At 37.5% G+C, this 15,867-nt stretch overlaps 1 protein-coding gene across 1 annotated transcript in view; it reads right to left on the bottom strand.

The window, feature by feature from the left end:
• Positions 1 to 4,514: 4,514 nt before the first annotated feature.
• ABCD1 (ATP binding cassette subfamily D member 1) overlaps positions 4,515 to 15,867 on the bottom strand; it is a 225,147-nt gene continuing 213,794 nt past the window's right edge. The window contains exon 10 of the mRNA XM_053695941.1: positions 4,515 to 14,172. Coding sequence (XP_053551916.1) covers positions 13,944 to 14,172 — 229 coding nt within the window. The 3' untranslated portion in view covers positions 4,515 to 13,943. The remainder of the gene's footprint in view (positions 14,173 to 15,867) is intronic.

Below are 15,867 nucleotides of genomic sequence, written 5' to 3'. Positions count from 1 at the left end.
CATTTCTGCAAATGTGTGCATTAATGTTCTTTATAGCTACAGTGAAGAACAGCTTTAGAAATCTATTCTATCTTTAGAAAACTATTCTATACCAGTTGTAGAAGAAATGTTAGGAAAAAAAAGGGCTTAACAAGGTGCAAAAATAATATATAACAAAGTGTAATAACAATGTATATTGGAGCTCAAAAAAATATAGATATTGGAGTGCAACGAAACAGATGCTCTTCTCTAAAGGTGAGCTGAGGAGAATTAACCGGAGAATTTTTCTTGCGCTTGATAAATCTTGTTCAGAAGGACAGGGCAGGTTGAAAGGCACAGAGAGATTGCATCATGTCCACTAGGGCTGAACTGGGAATAAAAAGTAGCCCTGGACAGGGCTGAACTGGGAAATCAGACCAGCCCTGGAAATTTGTATGGCCCGGCCCCGCCCCGCCTCCTCCGACTCAGCCCCGCCCCCCTCTGACTCAATCCCGCCCCCCTCCGGCTCAATTACATATTCATTAATGTATGTATCTACAATCAATATATAGACACTTGAAAGAAGGCAGCACTCCATGAATCCGGGAGTAAAAACAATCCTTTAGTAGCGTAAGGTAAAAGTTACAACACTCAAAGTGCAAACATGGTTCAGACAGGAAAGGAGGGGGGAGGCTTTTACGCTATTAAAGGATTGTTTTTACTCCCGGATTCATGGAGTGCTGCCTTTCAGACTTCTGTTGTGGGCTGGATCGTCCTGTATACCTGACTGATGGGCACCCCGCTACCGCGTCATTGCGCATGTTTGCGCTGTCCTGTCCTGCCTCTGGCCCGGCCTTGTGTGGTCCACGCACCACAGTGACGCAACTGCCAGCGTCAGCGTGCACGGTTTGTGAGCGCACGTTGTTCTACTATTGCTGCTCTCCACACACCGCAGCTGCCCCTGCCGGCACACACACACCGCAGCTGCCCCTGCCAGCCCACCGGGATTTTTCCCGGTATCCCGGCGACCCAATCCGGCCCTGGCCCTGGAAAAATATGAAGACCAGCCCTATTTTCCTTTGAGTCGGTAGAACGCACATGCCCCATTTTTCTCAAAGGAGATTCCAAGCATACATACTCATTTGCCAATATATTTTTCAGATTTAAATTATATTAGAAATCTGTTCACACCACACCAAAGTGTGAATCAGAGAACTATAAAGAGGCGCCAAAGAGTGGAATGTGAAATAATGTAATCAGCAAAAATTAAAAAGTGAAATAAAATGAACAATTGCTAATAGATTACAAACATGTGATATCTTAAAAACAAAGTGGCAGATTAATGTTATAAAATCACAACAATAGTGGGTCACAACAATATATAAGCACTAACGTGTATCAATAAAAAAATCAAATAGTTACAATAAGTGTCCAGGGGTGGATTAAACGTCCACAATAAAGAATCAGGGGTCTCCAGTTACTCAGGAAGAGTAATATAGTTAAATTGTATTACTTTGCATTAAATAAAAAGGCCAGATTGATGTTATATAGGCACCCTACAACCCAATTACATCTATTAATCACCCCTTTTAAAGTGTAGCTTTCCAGACCCATTTGCTGCAGCCCACCAGGAAATCTCCTGATATCCTGGTAGGCCAATCCAGCCTTGAAGTCCATGTCTTCTAAAGGAGTGAAAAGAAGAGCAAAAGGCCAAAAGTAATTCAACCCAGGTCACAGAGCAGGAACGGAGGAAAAGATTATGGCCTAATAAACCAGACTGCCAAACAGATGACTGATTTATCTGGTCAGAGGAACTTACTCTTGAGAAAACATTCAGATATAGGTATAGGCATATAAAGTGACCCCATATAAGGAATAAGGGATATGAAATCCAAAATTTATTTTGTGATTCAGACAGAGCATACAGCTTATTATAAAATGTGTGTAGGTCCCATAGTATTTTTAGTTGAAGAGATACCTACGTAGATGCCTGGACCACTACATGGAAGGAAATAGTGCTACTATCTAGCACTTCCCAAGCATGGAACAAAGAGGGCTCGGGAATGAGCAGAATGCATAGCCATTTTGTGACTACTTCAGTTCACTGCATGGAATGGATGGGAGTGACCAATACACAGAATGAACAGGCTTTTTGGGATCATGTATATAGGTGAAATAATGGGGTGGGACTCCACTTGGTTTTTGCTGGATGTGAACACTTTATTCACTCATATAAGAGCAAGTGGAGTGTCATTATTTCTCCTATTTACACGTGTTTGGGCTCACTGAGGGAAGCCTGGGGATTGTGTACCCCAACTGACTTTTATTGATGCTCAATTTAATTAATCCTTGGTCTCCATTTGCACTTCATAGGCTCTTTGGGATTAATCAAACTTTCTGTGCGCTATCACGTTCCGGACTCTCAGGGTGAAAAAGTACAAACCATCTTCACCGGCCCAATGTTTTTCTCTGTCTTTATCATAAAGTCCCTGTTCGATATTGCAACATTATTTACTGCTGTGTATATTCTATTGCTCGATAAAGTTGCTATGGTGGTCTTGTATTTTTTGTCTGTGTTTTTCTATGTACATTATGGAGCATATTATGACTGTCCCTATATATATATATATATATATATATATATATACACACAGTATATATTATATACATACACATTAAGAGGCATATTTATCAAGATTCACTCTTTCCTTATTTCATTCATTTAAGTGTGTATTTACAAGCTTATATACAGTATATATATATATATATGTTTAGAACTTCAGGTTTGCAATTCTGTAGGATCTTTTTAACTAATGTTATTTTTTTCTAAAGGATTCTGTAGTTCCTTTGTTCAAGGTAGTTCTCCAGATTTGGCTCCAGAATTCAAGACTACTACGCTCTACAATTACTGCAATTAGGACGGCTAAGCCTCTTCCAAGTCAGCGCATGGATTTGTCTGATAATCTTTCTACTGTTTAAATTTTCTTGTTAATGATTCATGAACAGATCAGTCCAGGTAAGGACATTTTTTTACATATTTCCCACAGACTTTGGGGTAGATTTATCATATGTCGGATGGACATGGTCTGCTGTAGTGGATCATGTCCGTCCGACATCGCTAAATGCTGACATTTAGCTGTCGGCATTATTATTATAATTTATTTGTAAAGCGCCGCCAAATTCCGTAGCGCTGGGTACAATGATAGGGGTATACAATGACATTTAACATATGCTATCGGCATTTAACACTGCACAAGCATTTCTGGTGAAATGCTTGTGCAATGCCACCCCTACACATTCGTGGCCAATCGGCTGCTAGCAGGGGTTGTCAATCATCCCGATCGTATCTGATCGGAATGATTGCTGTCCGCCACCTCAGAGGTGGGGGATGAGTTAAAGGGACAGTCTACACCAGAATTTGTATTGTTTAAAAAGACAGATAACCCCTTTATTACCCATTCCCCAGTTTTGCATAAGCAGCACTGTTATATTAATATACTTTTTACTTTACCTCTGTAATTACCTTGTATCTAAGCCCCTGCAAACTGCCCCCTTATTTTGGTTCTTTTGATAGACATCCATTTTAGCCAATGAGAGCTGGCTCACCTGAACTCCACGTGCGTGAGGTTATATAAGTTTGAGTAGTATTCTCGGAAGTGGTCTATAATCTTAGGGGTTGGTTAGCACTTTTCTTTTTTGAGGGGTGGTCAATTCAAGGTTAAAGGATTTTAGTTTTATCTTTTTTAAGGTTCCAACTAACATTTTCCCGGCTTTATTCCCTTTCATAAAATAATTTCTGTTTACATTTTTGTTATTCTTGGGCTAATAGTTCTTTAAGTTTATATCTACTAGCTTGTAAGTCTTTTCACAATTTCTTTTTACGTTAAAATTTAAGGATTGAAAGTTGTTTAGTGAGATCTAGGTCATGTTTGCGCGCTCTCTTCTTATTTTTTATAAATTCTCCCCTAATATAACACTTGTGTGTTTCCCATAGGGTAAAGTCATTTATTTGCCAATTTCTTAGCCCTTGAGAGCTGCCTCTTATCTGAATGCATTTGACAGGGTTTTCACAGCTAGAGGACGTTAGATCATGTGTGCCATATAGATAAACATTGTGTTCACGCCCGTGGAGTTATTTATGAGTCATCACGGATGGGCTAAAATGCAAGTCTGTCAAAAGAACTGAGATAAGGGGGCAGTCTGCAGAGGCTTAGAAACAAGGTAATCACAGAGGTAAAAAGTGTATTATTATAACTGTGTCGGTTATGCTAAACTGGGGAATGGGTAATAAAGGGATTATCTATCTTTTACAACAACAATAATTCTGGAGTAGACTGTCCCTTCAAATCTCCCTTGCTGGTTTAGACAAATTACAACATTTTGAAGAAAACCTAGTTTATGGAAGTTTCCTTTTGTCTTCACTAGACAGAGTGGGACCAAGAGGTGTTTTTAATATGGGGTGCACTTCAGGCTCTCATTGTGGGAAATGTAATTTAAGTATAATGCCCCTTTAAGCTGAGTAAATTCAGACAAACCAATAAGCACAACACCACATATTTGAATTTAAAATGTTTGTATTTAATTGCATCTAAGAAAGACATTTGGTTAGACACAAAGATTAAGGCACAAGTGAGGATCTGCTACAGAGAAGGAGCACAATTACATTGCATAGAGTTGATTCAAACACACAGTAAATGTTGTCTGTGATTGGCTGATATGATGGGCGGGACCAAGCTGGAGATATTGTGCTGTTTTCCCAACACACAGAGATATTCAGACAGCCGCCCTCGCTTTAATTCAAATGTTATTGCAGTCACAGTCAAAAGGGACTCAGTTTTGTTATTCAAACAGCAAAATGATTGTGTGTGTTTTATGTAGTTACATTAAAGGGACATTAAACCCAATTTTTTTCTTTCATGATTCAGATAGAGAATAACATTTTAAACAACTTTCTAATTTACTTCTATTATCTAATTTGCTTCGTTCTCTTGATATTCTTTCCTGAAAAGCATATCTAGATAGGCTCAGTAGCTTCTGATTGGTGGCTGCACATAGATGCCTCATGTGATTGGCTCATCCATGTGCATTGCTATTTCTTTTCCTAAGGATATCTAAAGAATGAAGCAAATTAGATAATACAAGTAAATTGGAATGTTGTTTAAAATTGTATTCTCTGTCTGAATAATGAAATACATTTTTTGGGTTTAATGTCCCTTTAAGACATTATTAAAATACAATTGTAAAGCAATTAAACATATACAATTATGAAAATATTAAAACTGTGAGAGATCATATACCAGATTCAAACTTCTGTAGGCAAAAATACAATAGAAAAAAAAAGCTCATTTTCCAGATATACCGGTTTGCACATAGGATCCTAGGCTATAAAGCATTAGTAGCACAAACAACACGTATTTGTAGTTTTATCTATAACGGTTAAAGTAAAAAATGATGTTGGGAGATCAGAGCTAAGAAAAGCCAGGAAATGGGCGTGCAGGAAACGCAGGCACATCAGGGCACCGTGATAGGAAGCTGGCAATAAACCTTGTATTTCTCTTTTCCCGTGTAATACTCAGAGGCCACATTATGCACGTGCACTGATGACAGCTATATTTTTGTGGAATTCAAGTGCAGCATGCGTTATCTGCAAGTTTCTAACTGTAAAATAAAGGAGGTTATACACTAGCTTTACAATCACTCAGGCACCCCTAGGAAAAACCAAGGGAAGCCCCACTTTAAAAAAAAACAAAAAAAATCATGGTCCCGTCACTCTGCAGATCAAACATTTTATATAAATCTCATGATAAGTAGACAACATACAAGCGATGAAGGACAAAAAGTTTCAAATCTACTCATACATACATAAGAACCCTTACTCCAAAGAAGCAAGTTCTTTTAAACGAGGTGTCTTATGAATTTACAGATATTAAGTGCATGGCAACAGTGATTACTGAATGGGTTCACCAGCCATTAATATTATCTGTTTTAAAAAAAAAAAAGTGCCAGGAGAACTAAATGGATAAATGGATATGCGTACAGGGCTGGGAGATTGACACTGATTCAGAAAGGCGAATACACAGAAGGATATCATTAAACAAAACATATGTGGTGCCCATACCTTATGAATGCCCAAATCAAATGTCTGTTGTAATTATCTTTGGATAAAAGAGATGAGCGTGGGAAAAGGAACATAGGAAACCGCATGATCAGTGTAGTTTAGGTTTCTATAATTATTTTAAAATACACATTTATATATTACCACATTGCTAATTATACTAGTTTGTTGCTAAAAAGTTTTGATCACTCACTTTAACCCTTTACAACCCGAAAAGCCAGCAACCCTGCAGAGAAAGGAGCACATTACTGGCCTACACAGTATATCAGCTAGCCGCACTCTCAAACAGCACAAAAATGAAGCGCTGCCCTTCTTTATCCAGTCTAGAAGCCTCTGAGTTACATTCAATGGATGTTAAAAGGGCAGCATAGAAATCAGGAGAAATATATGTAAGCAGAATGGTCACTCTGTTTAGCTTAAAAAAATGAATTCCCTAAACATAAAGCCTGTTATATTCCTAAACAATGTAATGTATAAGCATATTGTAGCTAGAGGTTCTCTTTTATTGGCGGATACCAATAAAAGCCTCAAACAAAAAAAAACAGCTATTCATACTATGTAATACTGATAAAAATGATTCTATTGCAGTGCAGGAGGTGAACATTACTTCATTAGTTTTAACATCCTGGTTACTGACAGCCAATCAGACATGAATACATAACCAACAAGAAGGCCGTCATAATTTGTGTGTGTGTATATATATATATATATATATATATATATATATATATATATATATATATATAATTTACTTACAGTGCCCACTTTTATCATTGTATTACTTGTCTCTGTCTTATCTTATTTAACTTCCTGTTTTGTTAGTGGCTCAGACCAGCAGTGTCCTGTTTGCCCCCTAGTATATTTACCTGTAACCTTGCCTTTAATAACTGGAAGCCATATTAAAGTCTAGATCAGATGAAACAACTTTTACAGCCAAGGAGACACCAGAGAACAGCAATGGAGAAACTAAAAGGGTCAGTCCCACCAGCTTTGGGGATAGGAACTCAATTCCCCAGACTCAGACACATATGATGAACTAAGTTCTGACATGTGCTTGATAAAACTACGGATGGGAAAACTTTTTTTCTTACCATTATAAGGATCCTATCTCTGATGCAAATGAAAGTTTATTGCTTGAATCTAGAACTATGCATCACCTACATGTTCTGAATGGATCTCAGAGTCACACGTAGACATATTAGTGAGTTAATGGCTGAGAAAATCCAGTAGGTAAGGAGAACAATTATTATTTAACAATCTAAACATCCTTTTACAAAATTATCTGACAAATCCAGCTCCAGTTTGAGATTCCAGAAAAAGTAATGACTGTTGACTAAAAACATACATGATAAGTTGGTAGATATTACAGGACCAGTCAACTTTATTTTCTCTAACATATTATAGCCACCGCTTATTGAAAATATATCAATCAATCCTTACTCACTTTTACAGCTAGTTCATTTTGTGGTCTGACAAACTTAACCCATCCTCCCAAAATTACGGGTGCAGCATAGCGCAACTTAAAGTTCAATATAGCCAATCCCTGCACAATAATCCATTATCCACTTGCATAATTTCTTTATGCAGATTTGCACCCGATCACATGCGCATTCCTTCCTTTCTTCCACGCATGCGCATTTCTATCTTCTTTCTTCTGACGTTAATAGACATTGCTGGTCACAAGCTTTATTGCTCGTTCTTAAAGGGACACAAAGCAAGCTATAATAAGAACTTACAATTTATAAATACACAACTATTTTCTTTGCTGTTCCGGAGTACAATCCTTTTTCTCAAACTTCCTATAGTAAGATTGACTCACTGTTAGGCGATCTCCAGTACAAAGTCATGTGATTGTCAGTGATCACCACGGAGTCTAGACGTGCGTGTATTCTTCTAAGCGTGATAGAATGTTTACCGTTATGCCCACGCACGTGCTCCTGTGCTCTTTCATGAGCCTGGCACCCAGGTAGCCCTCTGTGATACAACATGAATCATGAGTATCACAGAGGGCTTGGAAATAATTAAATATTCACAAATAATTTATTAAAAGAAGACTTTTAAATCATGTACTGTATATTGAAGATGTATAATACAGTTTTTGGGTTTATTGTCCCTTTAAAGGTAAAAGTACCAAGATATTCCTCATGGAAGCTCAAACCATTTATATTAACTTCAATCCTTTGATCATAAGAGTTGGCTTAAAGGGACAGTAAAGTCAATTATTAAGCTTTCATTATTCAGATAGAGCATGCAATTTGAAACAACTTTCCAATGTCCTTCTATTGTAAACTTTGCTTTGTTCTGTTTGTCTCCTTTGTTGAAAATTAAACCTACGTAGGCTGATAACACTGCTGCCAGATGGCTAAAGACATGTGCACGCTCCTGAACTCACCTAAGATTACTCTTTAACAAAGGATGATAAGAGTACTAAGCAAAATTAATTATAGAAGTAAATTGGAAAGTCGTTTAAAAGCCCATGCTCTATTTAATCAATTCAAGTTTAATTTGGACTTTACTGTCCCTTTAAAAAACAGATGCCCTCTCTATCATACCTTCATCCAAACCCAGTAAATCAGTTAAAGGGACACTGAACCCAAATTTTTTCTTTTATGATTCGGATAGAGCATGCAATTTTAAGCAACTTTCTAATTTACTCTTATTATCAATTTTTCTTCGTTCTCTTGCTATCTTTATTTGAAAAAGAAGACATCTAAGCTAAGGAGCCAGCACATTTTCAGTTCAGAACCATAGACAGCACTTGTTTATTGGTGCTGTCCAATCAGCAAGGACAACCCCGGTTGTTCACCAAAAATCAGCCGGCATCTAAACTTACATTCTTGCTTTTTAAATAAACATACCAAGAGAATGAAGAAAATTTGATAATAGGAGTAAATTAGAAAGTTGCTTAAAATTGCATGCTCTATCTGCATCACAAAAGAAAAAATTTGGGTTCAGTGTCCCTTTAAGAATTTGTCGTTCCAGCTTCAAACTACAACCCAAATACAAGTGTCAATTTCATGGGGTTCCTCAAGATTCTTTCCCATGTACTTGTACAGAAAACCTACAGGATACAGACCAGGGTTCCCTGAACAAAAATAACCACCTATCCCAGAGTCTCCTGGACTCAAAGGCACAACAAAGAAAGGTAAAATAATGTCCCCACAAACAGTAGCGGCAAGCAACGAATACTTGTCAGACAGCTTATAACAACCTCAGATTCACCAGCGTTATCATTTCTTAGATCTCAAAGTCAAATTCACTAAATAATATACTTGGGCAACATGCTAACTCTCACATAGGATCAACTGCTAAATGCCGAAATGGTCAATTGCTAGAAATCAGTGCCAAACGCAATTCCATCAACAGAGTTTTTAAGATTTCAATATTGATTCCATAATTACCCAGCTAAAGATGAAATCTGCAGATGTTTTAGCACTCAAATGAAAAAGAAAGACCTTAAGAATTGCAAAATAATATATATATATATATATATATATATATATATATATATATATATATATATATATATATATATATATATATATATATCTCCTGTAAAGTAACTGGCCAATTTCTAGGTTCTCTTACATATTGGGCAATGCAAGCCCAAGAGATACTCCGTCTCCAACTTCATCACAATTCTGGGATGATACATTGACCACAAATACATATTTGATTGCCACATCTCACTTAGCATGGACACTTGTACTGATCATCAGCTTTCAAAGGCTGTGGACAAAACTATGGATCAACTGGGACAAATGACCTTGGATTCAAAATGAAGCCAGTTTATAGATAAATTATATTGAATTCATCAAAGGCTCCTTTGTAGTCAAGAGCCTTACACAAAGTCTATAAATATCTTTAAAAATATCTTAAAATAGAAAAATCTCTTAATGGTTTGTTGCATCTTACTCTTGGGTGGAACAAAACTTCAGTTCATTTTTAAAATATTACTATGAAGATGTCAGATTCTAGAAAATATTTTTTTAACTGAAATAATTTGTCATGTATGTCTTTGCATCCTGAGCAAATCAACAGCAGAATCAGTTCATTTCCAAATCTGAGCAAAGTAGCCTAGAAAGCTTTCCTGGAGTCATAGTCTCAGACTTTAGCTAATGCCTTGCTCTCCAGTTTCAATAATCTCCCAGATTACCCATTATGTTTGCTGGTCTGAAGTGACTAGCAGTCATGTATGGTGCCTTCCTCTGCTAGACCTCTGAGTCCTTCACTCAATACTTACGTCATTTCCATATTTTATTAGATCCTCAAGGCAATTTTAACTCCCTTACTGTTTATTTCTGAAGAACTTTCTAATAAAGCATGCACTCTCTAACAACAGTCTAACAGGTAAGACTAGCTTGTAAATCTTTGTGATGATCTGGAAATGATACTGACCCTAGCACCCCCTATAGCAGAACACACGTGTATAGTTATCTGCTAGAGAAACATTGCTGTCTTGTGCAAGAACTTAAAGGGACACTGAACCCAAATGGTTTTCTTTTGTGATTCAGATAGAGCATGCAATTTTAAACAACTTTCTAATTAACTCCATTATCAATTTTTCTTCGTTCTCTTGCTATCTTTATTTGAAAAAGAAGGAATCTAAGCTAAGGAGCCAACTGGACGGCACTAGTTTATTGGTGGGTGAATTTTTCCACCAATCAGCAAGAACAGCCCAATGGTCCGGCATCTAAACTTACATTATTGCTTTTCAAATAAAGATACAAAGAGAATGAAGAAAATTTGATAATAGGAGTAAATTAGAAAGTTGCTTAAAACTGCATGCTCTATCTGAATCACAAAAGAAAAAATTTGGGTTCAGTGTCCCTTTAAAGTAAAGGTTCTGCCTGAACCCAAATATTTCATATTATCTTGATTCTATTTAACAATTGTTATACAGTCAATATTTAACTTTCATGATTTAAACAGAGCATAAAATTTTAGACAAATTTACATTTTACGTCTGTTCTGATTTTCTTTGTTTTTTTGGTATCCTTTGTTGAAAAGTATACCTAGATAGTCTCAGGAGCAGCAATCTGCTACTGGGAGCTAGCTAGTAATTGGTGACTACACACATATTCCCCATGTTATTGACATACCCAATATGTTATATGTTCAGCTAGCTCCCAGCAGTTCATTGTTGGAAAGGTGTTTAAAATTGTATGCATTGAATCATAAACATAACATTTTGGGTTTCATGTCCCTTTAATTCCACGGTAGAAATGAGACTGACTACAGGTATTATGTAACCTCAATGTTCATTCATTTTCTTTTACTTCGGTCAAACAACCAGAGATGCGTATAGTCCGGTGTTTAAATGATTACAAGAACAGAACTCAATCTTCTTGAAATAAATAAATGACAGGGCTTAATTCCTGTTCTACAAATTACATTTTTTAAACTGTTGAACAAATTATAATGATAATCTGACAATAGTTATGTAATGGACTTTGTAAGGCAGTGCTCAACAAATCTGTTTAACAATTAGGAGCCAGACAGTGTGACCCCCTGGCTCCTGGGTTTGTCAAGCCCTGTTGTAAGGACTGCCCATTGGTTACGTGTCATTCTCACATGCCTATTAGCTGCAAGGGATTGTGTTCTAGCATCATTTCACATCTTGGCAGTAAATGTAATGCAAAATATCTGCCTCTGCATCTTCATGATAAGCGGAATCGTGAATTTCCAAAAAACAAACAATATAATTATCTGGCGCAATGTGATTTATGGTAAGAGCGCATTTGCTCAACACAACACATCTGCGTAATTAATGTTAAGCAACAAATAAATTAGTTATATGTTAAACAGACTACAGAACATTATTCTTCAGTTAGTACAGATGGGATGGAGGGAGTGGGAGAGAATTTCTAGGACAGCTAAACGTGTATGAGGAAGACTAAATGTACTTGTTAGAAATGTATATGACTATGAACATAATATAGGGAAAGCACATAAAGCCGAAACAAGATGCAGAAATGTTATTTTACAGAAACTCTCCTCTCTACTGTGGTTAGAATTAACTTAAGTATGTCCCTTACAGACCTGTGGCAAACCACTTCTCTAACCTGACGCCAAGTTAGCCATTTTTTATTCACCGGCATCCATCTTGTAAACCCTTCCTTTTACTTTAACGAGATATTTTACTGAAAGCAAAATCACTCTTCTATTAGAGATAAAGAATATATTAGCTGCTAATTTACACTATAAAATTATTCTTTTACTACAGAGAGGCAGTTGGCATGTTTATATATGGTGTATGAGTCGGGCACCAGTTATATTGACATGTATCTAAGGCACATATGACCAGCACGAAATGACAGATGCGTTGGGAGAGATAATGAATATGGTAAATTTTGGGTTAGTTACAGGGGGGGCAGCACTTACTTTCCATGTGTATTAACTACACAGTTTATATACACCTGTAACACGTGCAGCTCCAATTTACTGTCGCCTGGTTGAGTGTGATATGTTTGGATTCAGTAAGAAAATAAGTTGTATCTTTGACTATGTGTCCTCTCTCTTAGCCAACAGAAATTTGCTATATGCAAGTCATGATACCAAGGCTGCTTACAGAATCCAATGGATTAATAAAACATAAAAAATAAAATCTTCCTGTACACTAGCCACATATCTGGTGCAGTCCATTTAGGCTTCTGATAAGATTTTACATTTTATTCACTTCCTAAGCTGAAGTTCCTCTGAATTTACCAAGAACTAGACTAGACAAAACCACTTCCTTACAGTTAAATCACGTGCACACAGAGTCACAAACACATGTATAACATATGTGCCACTAAGCTTGGCTATACTGTGTGTGCTGTATGTCATTTTAGTAAAACCTGATACCGTGTATAAGGTGTAATAATTAATGTTAATGGATGAAAAATGCAACTACCAACTTTGGATTCAAGCCAGAGTTTCTGATTAGGCGAGACAATGTACCATTCTCAAGGATGATCTCTCGTACAGGATAGTACAGATAGTGCTAAACAGACAAGTGGTTTGACCCTCAAAGTTGGACAGGTAACTTTGGGAAACAGTTAGATGTTTACAGTGAGCAAAGCTAATTCTGTCCTGCTCAATGTTATGCAATAACTATACCGCATCTCACAAAATGCCAATGTGTTGTGTTTCTACTGGTGGCGTGATGATCTGTGCCCAACATACATATTGTCAGACAGGGTATTAACCACTAAGCACCAGTTGATGATAGATGTGTGACATCATCAAAGGTTGATTAAGCACTAGTATAGAGCGAAACGCGTCAGGGGCTCACTTGCCACATCCCTGCATTATTATGCATGTGTTTTAATTTTACGTAATAAAGTTCTTTTTTTATCGTATACCCCTGGAGTGCTCAGGAATTTTTTTTTTGCTTTGATGATAGATTTGTATAGGCACCATGTGTTCTGCTATTGCTCACTAGGTTGTGATTGCTCACCAGGTTGTGTTGAAGCACAACACAGGGAGAGGGCAAGAACAAACACAGACAAATGACAAAAAGCTACTTGGCATGACAGAGCCTTATTCACATTTACTGGGCTAAAATCTAAGGGATTTTAAAGCATAATCATTGGAAGGGAAACACTTTCTGCTGGTGCAGCTAAGAAAAAGGAAAACATTCAGCATATGGAACCAGTCACATGGGCATGATGCCGAGTGACACAAAGTGCATTTTTACTTCTTCTAAGCTAAGTCTGCCTGTAATCGGTTGCTTCACAATGCATTATGGGATAAGGGTCACTTTGATCCCCAGAACACTTGGAGCAGCTAAACAATTCTCTTCAGAGGACAACTGGGTAACTAAGAATATGACACCAGTGTCCAGTGGCACAACAACCAGTGAAAGTTGGCACAGAGAGCTGGTCCTTTACACCACTAGAGTTACATCAGTGATCTCATCTGTGTGGGTCACCTCTGAATTCTCTCCCAGGATCTGGCAAAGTTCATTTAGTCGCTGCTGCATCTCGGGCACGCCGGCCAGCTGCTGCTCCAGGCGCTGCTTCTCCTCTGTGAGTGAGAGACGTGCCGCGGTGTCCAACTTCTCAAACTTCCAGCCACCTTCACCGTCAAACTGCAGAAGGTGTGTGTGGTACTTCCTGTTAGGGAGAAGAAAGTGTGAGACAATAAACTATTATAGCATTTAGCTCCAGGAGTGAGACAACAGCAAACTGCAATTGTTAATTACTGGCTGCCGGAATGGCTTTAGTGCTTAGACAGCACACACGCCTTTTTCAGAAGGACTTGAAAACAAAACATTAAAAATAAGAAGCTCAGGCATGCACATACACATGCACGCACACACAAATGTATGCCTAAACGTATACACACACACCACTCACACTCACATGGGAAACAGAGGATCACTGTAATGAAACTCATACCTATCTCTGCAAAATACACTGGTTAAAATAAATTAAATATATGTAACAATAACCTGACACCACACTTTGCACATGAGATATAGCATAGAGGTTCTGAAGCCCATTCCCATCCCTAACACTACAAAAAGTGAGATTGCTCATTTGAAACAGGAAAGGCCCCTCTTTAAATTGATGGTTTCAGATCCCTCTTTATTTCTGTGCTTGTCCTAGTAATACTGATAACTTGCAGTGCATAGATGTCATGTTCTTACATCCGCTAAGTAATCATCATAATAACAGTGACCACATGGCTACTCTGAGAGCTTACAGATGTGAATTACTCTAAAGAAATGCGTGTTGTGAAGTAAAAGTCTGCGTGAAATTAGAATCTTGCACAGTTGTTAATACACCTAATCTTGCATGGATTGTTTATTCCTTCAACCTGATGTAAAATAGCACAAAACACAGTTGTAGAATCTCAACTGTTAGTGGTTTTTGGAAAGCGGATTGACGCTACGCATGGAACTGTAACGTAGGGACATCTCTTTAGCAGTTTATGCTATAAAAATGACACTGCTCTTCACATTCTGGTGGGTCTTTGCCATTTATGGGGATATCTATATATAGTTCCTTAAGAAGAATCATGTGGTGTTTTTTGTGTGTGAAAATCACGAGTAGGATCCCCGCGAAAAAGATATACTAATCAGAAGTCTTGAAAAAGTCCGCAGAAGACGGACGAAACGCGTAGACGTTATCTGATCCAGTCGAGTCCAATAAATGTGTTTGGATAGCAAAATCTGAACGAATCCTTGCACCGTGTAAAGGAACAACTAATAAAGTCCGCACGCCGGAAGTGGAAACGAGCAAGTTAACAGCTGAAGCTGATTGATACCGGAGTACCGGGGACTGTGTGAGATTTCCAAAGACGCTAGTAATTTTTGTATTCCTGTAAGTGCAGTCTGTATATATGCGCAAAGTGAAATTAAAAACTTTTACCTTGAGTCGCGGCTGCGCTCTCTCTTCTTGTTGTTTTTTAGTACTACCGATTCTGAAACGCTCTACAAAGTTCAGTGAACTGTGAAGCTGCACCGCACTCATAAGGAAGCTGGGGAGATCCTGATTTAAAGAGAAAGAAATAACTAGTGAACACTAGTTGTCTACCATACTCCCTGAGACATTAAGGTATGATAGAAATCAGTATACGTAAAAGAGATTACTGTTAAATTCTATTGATTTTATATGTGATACACATTTAACGTAAGCGAATAGCATATCAATAAACAAATAGCATATTAATTATTAAACCTTAGTAAAATCTCAAGGCTACTAACTATATGTACTAGTGATTTACAACGAATGTATTGGTAGAAATTACTGAAAGAAGAAAATCACAGTTTTGAAAACACATAAAAGCACTGAAGATTACAAATA

This window comes from Bombina bombina, chromosome 12 (genome assembly GCF_027579735.1).
Source record: "Bombina bombina isolate aBomBom1 chromosome 12, aBomBom1.pri, whole genome shotgun sequence".
Classification (NCBI taxonomy): Eukaryota; Metazoa; Chordata; class Amphibia; order Anura; family Bombinatoridae; genus Bombina; species Bombina bombina.
This window is presented reverse-complemented; position numbering and strand designations above follow the sequence as displayed.